The sequence below is a fragment of the Salmo salar genome, chromosome ssa02 (assembly GCF_905237065.1).
Source record: "Salmo salar chromosome ssa02, Ssal_v3.1, whole genome shotgun sequence".
Taxonomy (NCBI): Eukaryota; Metazoa; Chordata; class Actinopteri; order Salmoniformes; family Salmonidae; genus Salmo; species Salmo salar.
The window spans coordinates 55205483-55221392 of record NC_059443.1 but is presented as its reverse complement, the minus strand read 5'-3'; the positions used below and the strand labels follow the sequence as shown (position 1 = coordinate 55221392).

The 15910-nt window shown below is 45.8% G+C and overlaps 1 protein-coding gene across 2 annotated transcripts in view; it reads right to left on the bottom strand.

Annotated features, from left to right (window-relative positions):
* LOC106588199 (alpha-1,6-mannosylglycoprotein 6-beta-N-acetylglucosaminyltransferase B) overlaps positions 1 to 15910 on the bottom strand; it is a 162913-nt gene that overhangs the window by 83267 nt on the left and 63736 nt on the right. For both annotated transcript variants that reach the window (XM_014176958.2, XM_014176968.2), the window contains exons 5-7: positions 15517 to 15593; positions 13933 to 14118; positions 11770 to 11934 (exon numbers count right to left, since the gene is read on the bottom strand). In XM_014176958.2, the coding sequence (XP_014032433.1) occupies positions 11770 to 11934; positions 13933 to 14118; positions 15517 to 15593 (428 nt within the window). The remainder of the gene's footprint in view (positions 1 to 11769; positions 11935 to 13932; positions 14119 to 15516; positions 15594 to 15910) is intronic.

Genomic DNA, 15910 nt, shown 5'->3' with positions numbered 1-15910 from the left:
TCCAGAGGCAAAGACATCTACGAGACAAGACGGTGAAAGAACAGAGAATACCTCGTCTTCAACTCATCTACCTGCTTCCCTGTGCCCTTACACACCATCTTACCACCTACACACACTGCTACACCTTCTATGGTGTTAAATCAACTCCCCCCCATCTTGCACTCTCAGTGCCACTGCTACAATATAATTGGCATAGTCTCTAATAGGGATAAAGTGACTGTAGGAATGGCAAAGAGAATGTCTATTGCTGATAGGGACTTTGGAGTGAGATTGAACATGCACGCACGCGCACGTGCACGCACGCACACACACACACACACACACACACACACACACACACACACACACACACACACACACACACACACACACACACACACACACACACACACACACACACAGTATTGTACAGCTAACCTTGTGGGGACATAGAATTCAGTCCCATTCAAAATCCTATTTTCCTTAACCCCTAACCCTAAACCTAACCCCAACCTGTACTCTTACCCTTGCCCTAACCCTAACCTTGGTGGAGTGGAGTGGTGGAGTGGAGCGCAGTATGAGGAAGATCTGTGAAGCTGCAGAGGGAGGAAATAGGGGAACAGCACCTGCTCTGTGGCCGATGTATATCGCTGACAAGTCGGTGACCTTGATGTGTGTGTGTGTATGGGTACGTGTGTGTCAAATGAAGTGTGTGTCGCAGTGTGTGAGGGCCTAAACTAATGGAGGTGTTGAAAGTGTGTGTGTCAATGTGTCAGTGTGTGAGTCTAAACTTTGTGTTTTATATATGTGTGTGTGTGTGTGTGTGTGTGTGTGTGTGTGTGTGTGTGTGTGTGTGTGTGTGTGTGTGTGTGTGTGTGTGTGTGTGTGTGTGTGTGTGTGTGTGTGTGTGTGTGTGTGTGTGTGTGAGTGTGTGAGTCTAAACTTTGTGTTTTACGAGTGTGTGAGTGAGTCTAAACTTTGTGTTTTACGTGTGTGAGTGAGTGTATGAGTGAGTGAGTCTAAACCTTGTGTTTTACGTGTGTGAGTGAGTGTGTGAGTGAGTCTAAACTTTGTGTTTTACGTGTGTGAGTGAGTGTATGAGTGAGTGAGTCTAAACCTTGTGTTTTACGTGTGTGAGTGAGTGTGTGAGTGAGTGAGTCTAAACTTTGTGTTTTACGTGTGTGTGAGTGAGTGAGTGTGGTAGATCTGGAAATGACACTACAGTGAAGAGGTCTCTATAATACTTTGTGTCTCCAGTGCTCAGCTCCACTCATCGCTAACGCGCTAACCCCAGCAGAATACTAATGTTTAACCTGGTGGTGTGTAGGGAGGTTTGTGCGCTTGCGTGCCTGAGCGAGTGCGTATGTGTGTGTCTTCGGGCATCTGTTGCGCTCTAACAAACCTGCGTGCCCACACACTGCCCGTCCACCAGCCAGTCCGAAGGGCACAGATGTCTGAGTGAGGGGGTTGGGGGGTGAGGGTGGCACACAAGCTGGCACTGCCAACTACAGCCTCTACCCTCCCCTTTACCCCCGTCCCATCACGGCTGCATACTGTATCTTACCCGCTACTGTAGGTTGGAGGTCAGTCTACTCTCTAAGGAACACCAAGAGTGATGGGGTCATCTCACACACACACACACACACACACACACACACACACACACACACACACACACACACACACACACACACACACACACACACACACACACACACCACATAATGGGTGTTTAAGTGCTAGGATTGTTTTGTAAAGTACAGCATACATAGACACTGTGAACACTGCTCATCAAACAGCCTGGAATTGAAGGGAGAAATGCAGTTCATGCTGGTCTCCCATAGCTCTCCTATACGCTCTTAGAAAAAGGGTTCCAAAAGGGTTCTTCGGCTGTCCCTATAGGAGAACCCTTTTTGGTTCCAGGTAGAACACTTTTTGGTTGCAGGTAGAACCCTCGTTGGAAGGGGTTCTATATGGAACCCAAAACGGTTCTACTTGGAGCCAAAATGGTTCTACCTGGAACCAACAAGAGTTCTTCAAAGGGTTCTCCTATGGGGACAGCCGAAGAACCCTTTAGGTTCTAGATAGCGCCGTGTTCTAAGAGCGTTGCTCAGGCTGCGACTGCGTAGCAGAGATTCCCATTCCTCCATCGTTAAAAACACCTTTCTATTCAGTTTGTTTATCACTGCTTTCGAGCTTCAAAGCTCTCTTTCTTTGTCCAGAAATACTTGATTTCCACGCTCAGTGTTGGACTATGCTTCTGTGTTTGAGTATTTCAGTGCAACTGAACAAGGTGTGTTGTATTAAATGCTGTTGGATGTGGTGAGTTCCTTCTTTCAATTCAGATCACTTTCAGACTAAAACTTTGCATAAAAGTAAGTCATTATCGTCAATGATAAGGGTTGTTACAGTTTGCCTCAGTGATGTTCTAGTTCAAACTGACTGGACAGGGAAATTATTGAAATTCACTAGGAGGCCTTTGGGGCGTCCCACAGTAAGTCAGTCAGTCAGGATTTCTCTAACACACACACACACACACGCTCTCTCTCTCTCACACACACACACACACACACACACACACACACACACACACACACACACACACACACACACACACACACACACACACACACACACACACACACACACACACACACACACACACACACACACACACACACACACACACGCACTCTCTCTCTCTCTCGCTCTCTCTCTCTCTCTCTCTCTCTCTCTCTCTCTCTCTCTCTCTCACACACACACACACACACACACACACACACACACACACACAGTATTGTACAGCTAACCTTGTGGGGACATACAATTCAGTCCCATTCAAAATCCTATTTTCCCTAACCCCTAGCCCTAAACCTAACCCCAACCTGTACTCTTAAACTTAACCTAACCCTAACCTTAACCCAATAACCTAACCTTAACCCTAACCCTAGCCATAACCCTTAACGTAATTCTAACCCTAACACAAATTCTAACCATAAGACTAATTCTAACCTTAACCCTAAACGCCCTATAAATAGCATTTGACCTCATGGGGACCAACAAAATGTCCCCAGTTGGTCAAATTTTTGTTTGTTTACTATTCACATACATGAACTAGAAATATATGCACTGAATATGCACTCACTGCACTGTAAGTCTCTTTGGATAACAGCCTCTGTTGAGTGGCATATATCGTGTTTAACTATTCTTGTGGGGACTTCTGGTCCCCACAAAAAATAGTTCAACATGTCCACACACACACACTCGGTCTAGAGGTTCGACAGAGCAGGAATGGAACTTTTTGAAAGCCCACTCTTTCCAAAGGTAGTGGGTTCAATTCCCTCAGGGATCACATACATGATCTAGAAATATATGCACTCACTGCACTGTAAGTCTCTCTGGATAACAGCCTCCGTTGAGTGGCATATACTATAGAAAATGTAAAACGGTACACACAGACACACACAGACAAAGACTCCTCTATTCCATGCTCTCCTGGGATCCCTTCCCTGTCCCTGTTTCTGCCACTGACAGGCAAAATAATGGTTATTCTCTCTCTCTATGTCTCTCTCCTTCCCTCTCCCTTTGTCTCTCTCTCCTTCCCTCTCCCTTTGTCTCTCTCTCCTTCCTTCTCCCTGTCTCTCTCTCCTTCCCTCTCCCTAGCTCTCTCTCCTTCCCTCTCCCTTTGTCTCTCTCTCCTTGCCTCTCCCTTTGTCTCTCTCGCCTTCCCTCTCCCTTTGTCTCTCTCTCCTTCCCTCTCTCTATGTCTCTCTCCTTCCCTCTCCCTTTGTCTCTCTCTCCTTCCTTCTCCCTAGCTCTCTCTCCTTCCCTCTCCCTTTGTCTCTCTCTCCTTCCCTCTCCCTTTGTCTCTCTCCACTTCCCTCTCCCTTTCTCTCTCTCTCCTTCCCTCTCCCTTTGTCTCTCTCTCCTTCCCTCTCCCTTTGTCTCTCTCTCCTTCCTTCTCCCTTTGTCTCTCTCTCCTTCGCTCTCCCTAGCTCTCTCTCCTTCCCTCTCCCTTTGTCTCTCTCTCCTTCCCTCTCCCTTTGTCTCTCTCTCCTTCCTTCTCCCTAGCTCGCTCTCCTTCCCTCTCCCTTCGTCTCTCTCTCCTTCCCTTTCCCTTTGTCTCTCTCTCCTTCCCTCTCCCTAGCTCTCTCCCGTACTCCCATTCTCTCTCTCTTTCCGCTCCATGAAGTTATTCCTTACACAAGAAACAAACCAAACAAATGCAATCAAGGGAAACAAAATTTAATCCCCAGAACATATTGGAAGGTTAAAAAGTGAACCGGAGAGGAATACTAAATTGGGATTGCATCAGTGGAGAGAGTCAGAGACGGAGGCAGAGAGGGAGGAAGAGCAGGATTGAGGAAAAGATAGGAAGCACAGGGGTCAGAGTTAAACGGTGGCAGGCTGCTTTTCTGCAATCCGCTGTAGAGGACTCCCACGTGTTTTATTATTTAGTTCTTTAGTTCCTGACATGTCGTCTACTGGTGGGGTAGACACACAAGCATACCAGATAATGACAGTCAACACTGAGATCCGATATTATCCACATATTAAGCACTCCCTCACGGGGCTGTACACTGATCCCCTATCAGTATTAATCAGCACACACAACAGCCTCTGTCTACCAATTACGTCATGATAAACAGCTTTGGACCAGTGCACTAAAACTGCAGTTAAAGCACTGAACCATCTGGTGTAGAGATAGCACAGTATCACACAGCCAGAGAGAGGAGAAGAGGACCGATCTAAAATAACAAATCCATTTCATGCGTTTGAGGCACAAGACGGCTCCATTAATCAATACTGTGGAGGCTCTATGTGGATGGATGCCTATTTGAGGCCTGTTGGCTTATTTTAGCGAGAGAAACGGGCAGAGACAGATGTGAGGAGTGAAGGATGAGGGTCTGTTCTTTTATGACCTCTCGTTCGCTCCTTATTTCGATTTCTCCGGTCCTCCCTCTCTCTGCCCTTCACTTTCGTTTACCTTCACTCTTTACTTAATCATGTTGCTGAGTGTGCATGACACAATAGTAGAGCAAACTGAATTCATTGAAGGTGGTAACACAGGGAAGGGAGAACTCACTTTCACTCTTTCTTTCATGTACCTTCTTTCATCTGCAAAAACTGAATACCACTGAATTCCCTGACTGAATGTGGCAACAAGCAAATGCAATAACAAAACAAGACAACCACCCCCTTCTCTACCTCTATCTCTCTACCTCTTTCTCGCTCTCTACCTCTCTCTCTCTCTCTACTGTACCTCTCTCTCTCTACCTCTTTCTCTCTCTACTGTACCTCCCTCTCTCTCTACCTTTCAATTCAATTAGCTTTATTGGCATGACGTAACAATGTACATATTGCCAAAGCTTATTTTGGATATTTACAATATAAAAATTAATAAAAATGTGAATCAAAATTGTCAATGGGACAACAGTAACAACAATAACCAAGGGTCAAAATATCCATACATTCAACAATAACAATAAGCATACAGTAGAGGACATGTGCAGGTTGATTGGTCTGTCAGACACTGTCCCTCATCTTATGTCAGGCAGCAATGTAGTGTGCTGCCAACCCACAGCTCTCTGTGTCCTCCCCCAACAGGACGGGTAGCCTATCCTCATCAGAGAGGTCTTTGAAACCTTGAATAAGGGTTTCAAATGTGGGAAAATGACATTCTCTAATTGTTTTATATTTTTGACATTTTGTCAGGAAATGCAGCTCCGTCTCAGGTTCTGCTGTTGTGCAGTGGTTGCACAGCCTTTCCTCTGCAGGGAGCCAGGTTTTCCTGTGTCTACCCTTCTCAATGGCAAGGCTGTGCTCACTGAGCCTGTACTTTGTCAAGGTTTTTCTAAGGTTTTGATCAGTAACCATGGTCAAATATTTAGCCACGTGTACTGTCGATTTAGGGCCAGATAGCACTGCATTTTGCTTTGTGTTTGTGCTTGTGTTTCCCAATAAGCAATGTAGTTTTGTTTTTACTGTGTTGTAATTTGGTTTATTCTGATTGATTGTATGTTCTGGTCCTGAGGCTTCAGTGTGTTAGTAGAACAGGTTTGTGAACTCAGCCCCAGGACCAGCTGGATGAGGGGACTCTTTTCTTTGCTCAGCTCTTGGCATTGCAGGGCTTGGTAATGATATGAGAGTGGGTCACTGTATTTTAGATGTTTCCAAAACTGAATTGCTCTTTTTTGAGTTTTTATTATTAGTGGATATTGGCCTAATTCTGACCTGCATGCATTGTTTGTAGTTTTTCTCCGGACATGTAGGAGAATCTTACAGAACTCTGCAAGCAGGGTTTCAATGGGGTGTTTGTCCCATTTGATGAAATCTTGTTTTGCAAGTGGACCCCACACCTCGCTGCCATAAAGTGCAATTGGTTCAATGACATATTGAATTAGTTTAAGCCAAATTTTAATAGGTATTTCAATTTGATTTGGCTTTTTAATGGCGTAGAATGCCCTGCATGTTTTCTCTCTCAGTTCATTCACTGCCTCATTAAGATGTCCAGATGAGCTTATTTGTAAACCTAAGTAATTGTAGTGTGTACAGTACTCTATATATTTAAACCTAAGTAATTGTAGTGTGTAGAGTACTCTATATTGTTTGTACCAATTGAGAACTTTGGTCTAATTCCCTGAGATCTGGATCGTCTCTGGAAAATCATTATTTGAGTCTTTTTGAGGTTTACTGCCAGGACCCAGGTCTGGCAGTACTGCTCTAGCAGGTCCAGGCTCTGCTGTAGGCCATGTGATGTGGGTGACAGCAGGCATAGGTCATCTGCAAAGAGTAGGCATTTAACTTCTGAACTGTGGAGACTAACACCAGGGGCTGAGGATTTTTCTAGAATAGTGGCCAATTCGTTGATGTAAACATTGAAGAGTGAAGGGCTCACATTGCAACCCTGACGAAGGCCCCACCCCTGGTTAAAGAATTCTGTTCTTTTCTTGCCAATTTTCATGCTGCACGTATTGCCAGTATACATTGATTTAATTATGTCATATGTTCTTTTGAGGAACAACGTAATTTGGCTGTGATCATACAGAGGTGTTAGTGGTTTGACAGTGAATAAGCTGAGAGAGAAGGGGTCAATGTCTGTAATCATATAGTCTACTGTACTGTGGCCAAGAGGTGAGCAGTAGGTAAATCTCCCCAAAAAGTCCCCCGTAACCTACCATTGACAAAGTACAGACCCAGGCTTCTACAGAGCTGCAACAGATCCCTTCCATTTTTGTTGATGGTGCTGTCACTGTTGTTTCTATGGGGGAGATTAAGACAGTTAGAAACAGTATGGCCTGTAATGAAGCTGTCCCCTCGTGTGCTCGTTAGATCAGGTAGTGTTCCTGTGCGCGCATTTGTGTCCCCACAGATGAGCACATTTCCCTGGGCCTGGAAATGGCACGTCTCTTCCTCAAGGGTGGGGAAGATCTCCTCTGAGTACCTCTCTCTATATATCTCTCTCTACTGTACCTCTCTCTCTCTCTCTCTCTCTCTCTCTCTCTGTCTCTACTGTACCTCTCTCTCTCTACCGCTTTCTCTCTACTGAACCTCTCTTTCTCTCTACCTCTTTCTCTACTGTACCTCTCTCTCTCTACCGCTTTCTCTCTCTACTGTACCTCTCTCTCTCTCTACCTCTTTCTCTCTCTACTGTACCTCTCTCTCTCTATCTATCTCGCTCTCTCTCTACTGTACCTCTCTCTCTATCTCTCTCTCTCTACTGTACCTATCTCTCTACCTCTTTCTCTCTCTACTGTACCTCTCTCTCTACCTCTTTCTCCCTCTACTGTATCTCTTTCTCTACCTCTTTCTCTCTCTACTGTACCTCTCTCTCTACCTCTTTCTCTCTCTATTGTACCTCTCTTTCTCTACCTCTTTCTCTCTCTACTGTACCTCTCTCTCTCTATCTATCTCGCTCTCTCTCTCTACTGTACCTATCTCTCTATCTCTCTCTCTCTACTGTACCTCTCTCTCTACCTCTTTCTCTCTCTACTGTACCTCTCTCTCTCTCTACCTCTTTCTCTCTCTACTGAACCTCTCTCTCAACCACTTTCTCTCTCTATTGTACCTCTCTCTCTACCTCTTTCTCTCTCTACTGTACCTCGATCTCTCTACCTCTTTCTCTCTCTACCTCTTTCTCTCTCTACTGTACCTCTCTCTACCTCTTGATCACTACTGTAGTAGGGTTGGAAGGTTGGACAGGTTGTATGTATCTGATCACTACTGTAGTAGAGTTGGAAGGTTAGACAGGTTGTATGTATCTGATCACTACTGTAGTAGGGTTGGAAGGTTAGACAGGTTGTATGTATCTGATCACTACTGTAGTAGGGTTGGAAGGTTAGACAGGTTGTATGTATCTGATCACTACTGTAGTAGGGTTGGAAGGTTAGACAGGTTGTATGTATCTGATCTCTACTGTAGTAGGGTTGGAAGGTTAGACAGGTTGTATGTATCTGATTACTACTGTAGTAGGGTTGGAAGGTGTGACAGGTTGTATGTATCTGATCACTACTGTAGTAGGGTTGGAAGGTTAGACAGGTTGTATGTATCTGATCTCTACTGTAGTAGGGTTGGAAGGTTAGACAGGTTGTATGTATCTGATCACTACTGTAGTAGGGATGGAAGGTTAGACAGGTTGTATGTATCTGATCTCTACTGTAGTAGGGTTGGAAGGTTAGACAGGTTGTATGTTTTGGATCTCTACTGTAGTAGGGTTGGAAGGTTAGACAGGTTGTATGTATCTGATCTCTACTGTAGTAGGGTTGGAAGGTTAGACAGGTTGTATGTTTTGGATCTCTACTGTAGTAGGGTTGGAAGGTTAGACAGGTTGTATGTATCTGATCTCTACTGTAGTAGGGTTGGAAGGTTAGACAGGTTGTATGTTTTGGATCTCTACTGTAGTAGGGTTGGAAGGTTAGACAGGTTGTATGTATCTGATCTCTACTGTAGTAGGGTTGGAAGGTTAGACAGGTTGTATGTATCTGATCACTACTGTAGTAGGGTTGGAAGGTGTGACAGGTTGTATGTATCTGATCTCTACTGTAGTAGGGTTGGAAGGTGTGACAGGTTGTATGTATCTGATCACTACTGTAGTAGGGTTGGAAGGTTAGACAGGTTGTATGTATCTGATCTCTACTGTAGTAGGGTTGGAAGGTTAGACAGGTTGTATGTATCTGATCTCTACTGTAGTAGGGTTGGAAGGTTAGACAGGTTGTATGTATCTGATCACTACTGTAGTAGGGATGGAAGGTTAGACATGTTGTATGTATCTGATCTCTACTGTAGTAGGGTTGGAAGGTTAGACAGGTTGTATGTATCTGATCTCTACTGTAGTAGGGTTGGAAGGTGTGATATTACTCCCGTGGGTTTTTCTGATCATCATTATGTGTCTGTTGATATTCACTTGTCCTGTCCACGAAGGTCATCACCTTACTGGTATTTTAATGTTAAATGGTTACATGATGTGATGCTTTGGTGAAAAGTTGTTGTTTTGGGAAAAATGGAGTGTTACTAAATAGAATTTTGAGGCCTTGAGACAATGGTGGGAGGTTGGGAAGGCCCAAATACGAGTGTTTTGTCAACAGTATACCGCTCTCTCTCTGGTATTGAAGTTAAGGAGACTATCAGGGCCCTTGAACAGGACATCAAATCTATTGAATTGAAGTTGCTCACGCAGAATGACCCCGGACTAATGGACTTACAGGACAAGAGACATGAACTGAGGTCGTTTCTCCATGAAAGAGTGAAGGGTGTCTTGATTAGGTCTCGCTTTGCTACCCTCAAGGATATGGATGCTACCTACAGTAGAACAGTTGACATAGCAACGCAAACAGATGGTCTGCCTTCGTCGCCCTGATGGGAAGGTGACCACGGATGACAGTGAAATGCGCCAACATGCCGTGGATTTGTACTCTGCCCTCTATGAGGTGGAGGATTGTGATTCTCTGTGTGCTGAACAGTTGTTACATGGACCTCCTCAATTGGGCCCTGAGCAGAGAGCTGCTTTGGACTCTGACATTACTCTGAAGGAGCAGTCCACTGCAGTTACACAGCTCTCATCAGGCCGAGCCCCTGGCACCGATGGTTTACAATCTGAGTTCTATAAGCACATTTCGGGGTTTATTGGGGGGGGGTATGAAGTGGTGTGTGAATCTTTTCATGAGGGTTCTCTTCCTGTATCCTGTCAACGCTGTGCTTTCATTGTTGCCAAAAAAGGGGGATTTGGCTCTTCAAAAAAATTGGCGACCTGTTGCATTGCTGTGTGCAGAATCTAAAATTGTATCTAAATGTCTCTCAAACAGGTTGAAAGAATATCTGGGGCTGTTGGTCCACAAGGACCAGTCTTACTGTGTTCCTGACCGCTCCATTATTGATAACTTGTTTCGAATAAGAGATGTCTTAGACATTTGTAAACTGTCTGATGTGAATGTGGGTTTGCTTTCTTTGGATCAGGGGAAGGCTTTTGACCGTGTGGACCACCAGTACCTGTTCAAAACAATGAAAGCTTTTGGGTTTGGGGATTATTTTGTCTTGGATGAGTTTACTGAATGCTGGTGCCTCATGTATGGTGAAGGTGGGGGAGGGGGGGGGGGGGGGGGGTTGAGTTGCCCCATCCCCGTCCAAATTGGTATCAGGCAGGGATGCCCAATTTCAGGACAGTTATACTGTCTGGCAATTAAACCAATGCTTTGTTTTTTAAGACCGAGGCTTACTGGTTTCTCTGTGCCAGGGGTAATGAAGGGTCCCACGATAGCACTGTCTGTGTATGCAGATGACGTGACAGTTTTTATTACAGGGGCTGAGGATGTTAAGGTTCTCTCAAACGCTTTAAAGGTGTATGAGGGGGCCTCCTCAGCTAGAGTCAATTGGGGAAAGAGTGAAGCGCTGTGGGCAGGTCAGCTTCAGATAGGGTCCACTCCACGGTTACCAGGGGGGATTCAGTGGGGCAGAGATGGGATGAAGACTGGGGGTTTTTCTAGGCTCTGATGTCTATCAGAAAAAGAACTGGGAGGGTGTAGTGGAGAAAGTGTGTGCCAGACTGTCAAGGTGGAAATGGGTGCTGCCTCAGCTGTCTTATAGGGGAAGCCAATAATCTAGCTAGCCAATAATCTAGCTGCCTCCACCCTGTGGCACAGACAAATGATTTTACACCCATGGGGGGGGGGGGGTCTGATACAAGAGTTTCAGAGGGATTTCCAGCTTGAAGCAGACCAGAGACTGGTTCGAGCTGGGTCGACACAGCCGACACATTGATGAGGAGAGCGGGCTGTTTGGTCTTAGACAAGCATATTTTCCTCTTATAGCTATAGCTTGACTGGCTTATGAGTCTGTTATGCAGGCTTGGCACAAGGGATGTGGCTTTTTGAAGAGACTCTTTTTTACACCACTGCCATCCAGTCCCGTGTTCTGGGTTCAGCCAGCCTACGTTCATGCCTGTTAGGTGTGGGGTGTACCAAGCTGGGTCATCTGATGCGGAGCAGGAGCAGATCGCTGGAGGAGCTGGGAGAAAGAGCGGGGATCCAATCATCTCGCCTACTGAGGAAGGTCGTAGCTGAGGTCTGCGATTCCTTGCCAGTAAAATCTGTGTAAAAGTGTCCCATTCTTCTTCCCTGGAAGGGGTAAAATCGCCGAGATGGGTGGGTGTGTTTGGTCCAGGTGCCTCCCCAAAAGGCAGTTGGCGGTCTTTATACAAACTGCCTATTGAAAAGAGGACAGCCGACCTCCAAAGAGGACCTCTCTCTCTCTCTCTCTCTCTCTCTCTCTCTCTCTCTCTCTCTCTCTCATCTCTACCTTCTTCTGTTCCCTCCAGCGTTGGCGCAGCTTGGCGTGGAGGCGCTGGGCGGCCGTGCCCCACTGTGATGCCAGCCTCCTCATGCGACGCTTCATGAAGCTCAGTGACTCTTTCCCCGTGCCAACCAGGTCCAGCAGAGATGACAGGTCTGTACGGAACGCAGCCTATAGGGAGTGGGAGGGAGAGAGAGAGACAGAGGTCAATTTTTTCCCCCCAGTTTTATCATCAAAAAAATTATATGATCTAAAATCCAAAACAATAAAAGCCTATAACTTTACAGAGATGCAGAGAGAGTGTAAGTAGTGAAGAAAGACACAAGAAGAGGGTGAGAGACGGAGAGAGTGTGGGAGGAAGGATGAGAAGAGAGGAGGTCAACTGGAGCGAGCCTACAGATATACTGAATATGGCATTACATGGTAGCTACCCACACAGGCTCCTCTCCCACATTCCCCCTGCAATAGGAACACAGTAATTCAGAGGAGTGTGTGCAGCCTGTGTTCTCTGGGGAGATAGTACTGCAAGCTAAGTCTCTGGAGGAACCTGTGCTAGTTAAACGGCTATGACTGTGTAGTCTAAAAGACTCTCTCTCTCTGTCCATCACACACGCACATGTAAACACACACACGACGCATGCATGCACACGCAGACAGACAGACAGACAGACAGACAGACAGACAGACAGACAGACAGACAGACAGACAGACAGACAGACAGACAGACAGACAGACAGACAGACAGACACACACACACACACACACACACACACACACACACACACCTATATGCTCACTCAAAGACCCTGTTATAAATGGTCTAGATTATCTGGCTAACAGAATCACCGATGTAATTAGGAATGTTGCCTAACACTAATAAGCGATTCAATACTAAAGTACAGCAGACAATTCACACAAATACATCCAGCATTCACACACACAGATCACACACACACACACACCTTGTGTTCAGGGATCTCTCTGTGTGTAGGTATCTCTGAACCTGGTTAATAGCTGTGCAAGGGAATGTGCAGCACATATTGACTCAGCCTTGAACACTGTTCTGCAAATAGTATCAGGCACTGAGCTGCATGTTTGAGTGTAAAGAGTTCATTTGTGCTGCGTGTGGAGATTGCTATACAGCAGTACAATGAGAGAGGGAGGAGAGGGAGGAGAGGGAGGAGAGGGAGCAGAGGGAGGAGAGGGAGGAGAGGGAGGAGAGGGAAGAGAGGGAGCAGAGGGAGTAGAGGGAAGAGAGGGAGCAGAGAGAGGAGAGGGAGGAGAGGGAGGAGAGAGACGAGAGAGAGCAGAGGGATGAGAGGGAGGAGAGGGAGCAGAGGGAGGAGAGGGAGGAGAGGGAAGAGAGGGAAGAGAGGGAGCAGAGGGAGTAGAGGGAGTAGAGGGAAGAGAGGGAGCAGAGGGAGTAGAGGGAAGAGAGGGAGCAGAGAGAGGAGAGGGAGGAGAGGGAGGAGAGAGAAGAGAGAGAGCAGAGGGATGAGAGGGAGGAGAGGGAGCAGAGGGAGGAGATGGAGGAGAGAGAAGAGAGGGAGCAGAGGGAGGAGAGGGAGGAGAGAGAAGAGAGGGAGCAGAGGGAGGAGAGGGAGGAGAGAGAAGAGAGGGAGCAGAGGGATGAGAGGGAGGAGAGGGAGGAGAGGGAGGAGAGGGAAGAGAGGGAGCAGAGGGAGCAGAGGGAGGAGAGGGAGGAGAGGGAGGAGAGAGAAGAGAGGGAGCAGAGGGATGAGAGGGAGGAGGGAGAAGGGAGGGAGCAGAGGGATGAGAGGGAGGAGAGGGAGCAGAGAGAGCAGAGGGAGGAGATGGAGGAGAGAGATGAACACAGTAAAACAATTAGCAGAGAAGGCGGGCGTGCGTTCATATGAATGTGTTTTCATATCTACCATTCAAGCTTATACAGTCTAAGTCTGAAGATTCATTTGTCTAGTGGCTGTGCTCTTTTGAGTGTGAATTAGTGCGTGTAAGTGCTTAAACATGTAAGCTTTAGCCACGCGTCTCTTAGCAGGGCTTGTGCGTATACGGGCATCTGCTTTTGTGAGTGTATGCGTCTTCCTTTGCGTGTGAGTGTGTGTGTCCCTCTTCCCAGTCTCTTGATGGTGGTTGTTCGGTGTCTGTGTGTGTATGGATGGTAGGAAGGGTTCTGTGTGTGTGTCTCACCTGTCTCTTGGTGGTGGCGGTCTGGCGTGTGTGTGTGTGGACGGTGGGGGGGCTGCTGTGGTTCCTCCAGGCCAGAGGGGGGCAGAACCACTCCACCTCGTTCAGGTAGATGAGGAAGGAGCAGTCGGAGCCGTCCACCCCGTAGAAGGCATAGCACGGGTCTGAGGTCCAGCGGGCACGCATCCACTGGTGATACATGGGTCAACGTTTAATGGTCAGGTGACTTTGGCTTTGTTAAACACAAATCAACAAATAAAAGAATTGCCACAGGTCCTATTAAAACGATAGGGAGTTTTCTACTGCTTTATCATATATTAGATGTACCTAAGTTCCTATGTACAGTTGGATGGAATTACAGGTTATAAGTAATGTTCCCTCTAATTTTTTCACTGAGCTAATTTCAGGTTTGCTGAGCGCAAACTTGAGCACAAACTTGAATGTTGTGAAAGTTCTGTGCAACTTCCAGCGCTCGTTTACTGTGAACACTGAGGCTGTACCCGCTTTAAGTTACAGTTATAACAGTGGCTAAGTAGGCTACTGTAGCTATTTGATCGTAATGAAGGCCTACCAGAGTGGCCTACCATCAAAAACAATGGAGAAAATGCATCCCATAGCATTTTAACATGGAAATAGTTGTTCTATCATTCAGCCTACAGTAGCAGCCAATGTGCGGTGTTCAAGGTATGTTTGCATTCCATGACACATTTGAAAAAAAACATGCAGGACTTCACATTTAACCTGTTTATCCACTTGTCCTTCAGACAAGGAGGTGACTGAAAATGTTGTTGGATACAAGAAACCTCTTTACAAAATAAAATGCATTATTATTCCAATACCATTATTACAGAGAATCAGACAAATTATGCTACCCTCTGCCTATTGGCTACTTAGTTTATTCAAGTCCCTTTAAGGCCAAAAAAATACAGTTTACTTGACTCAATTTTCAAAGATGTCTAGAAATGCACATGTTTTGTGCTCTTATAGGAAGCAATCACTCCCCCATTGCTGACTACAAATTATCTATAACTGGGCTAATAACTCAGTAACTAGCAAAGGATATGAACAAATGTGCACACACGGCTACATGCAGCTCTCTCTAATCTCAAAACATGCTCATGCTGTAAACATAGTCCACTCATGCTGTAAACATAGTCCAGTTTAAAGTGATCGGCACAGATCCATATATGGCAATGGTCTATTTGCATATAGGCCTACTCCAGCTCTGATTGGTTATGCCTCACAAGTCTGTGTAGAGTACGGGCTGAGTCAAGCGTGTCAATGCAATAGAATCCTACTCCGATGCGTTCTACCTACAACAAAATCTCTTTGTTTTGTTTCGGAATGTTGCATTGAAAGTGGCTAATATTGCTTTGATTCGACCACAATTCCCACAATAAAGGGAAATGTGTAGTGTTAACTAAGGGGGGAAACTTTATAAAGTTGAGTGAAGTTCAATCTTGTGCTTCTGTGCGCGGGCTGATATTTATTCTGCACGGCAGTCCTGGGGAGCTTGGAGGGAACATTGGTTATAAGATATCAGGAAAATCTCTTATAGCCTAGCTAGACAGACAGAGAGAAACTCACATCCACTTTTCCAGGGCAGTCTGGGTAGCGGGGATCTCTGGGTACCTCACACTGGCCTGATGAGCCATCTCTCACTGCTGAAGAGAAGAGACACACACATTATAGTTACACACTGTGGAGATATAGAACACACACATCATAGTTACACACTATGGGGATATAGAACACACACATCATAGTAGAACACTGTGGAGATATAGAACACACACATCATAGTAGAACACTGTGGAGATATAGAACACACATCATAGTAGAACACTGTGGAGATATAGAACACACACATCATAGTTACACACTGTGGAGATATAGAACACACATAATAGTTACACACTGTGGAGATATAGAACACACACATCATAGTTACACACTGTGGAGATATAGAACACACACATCA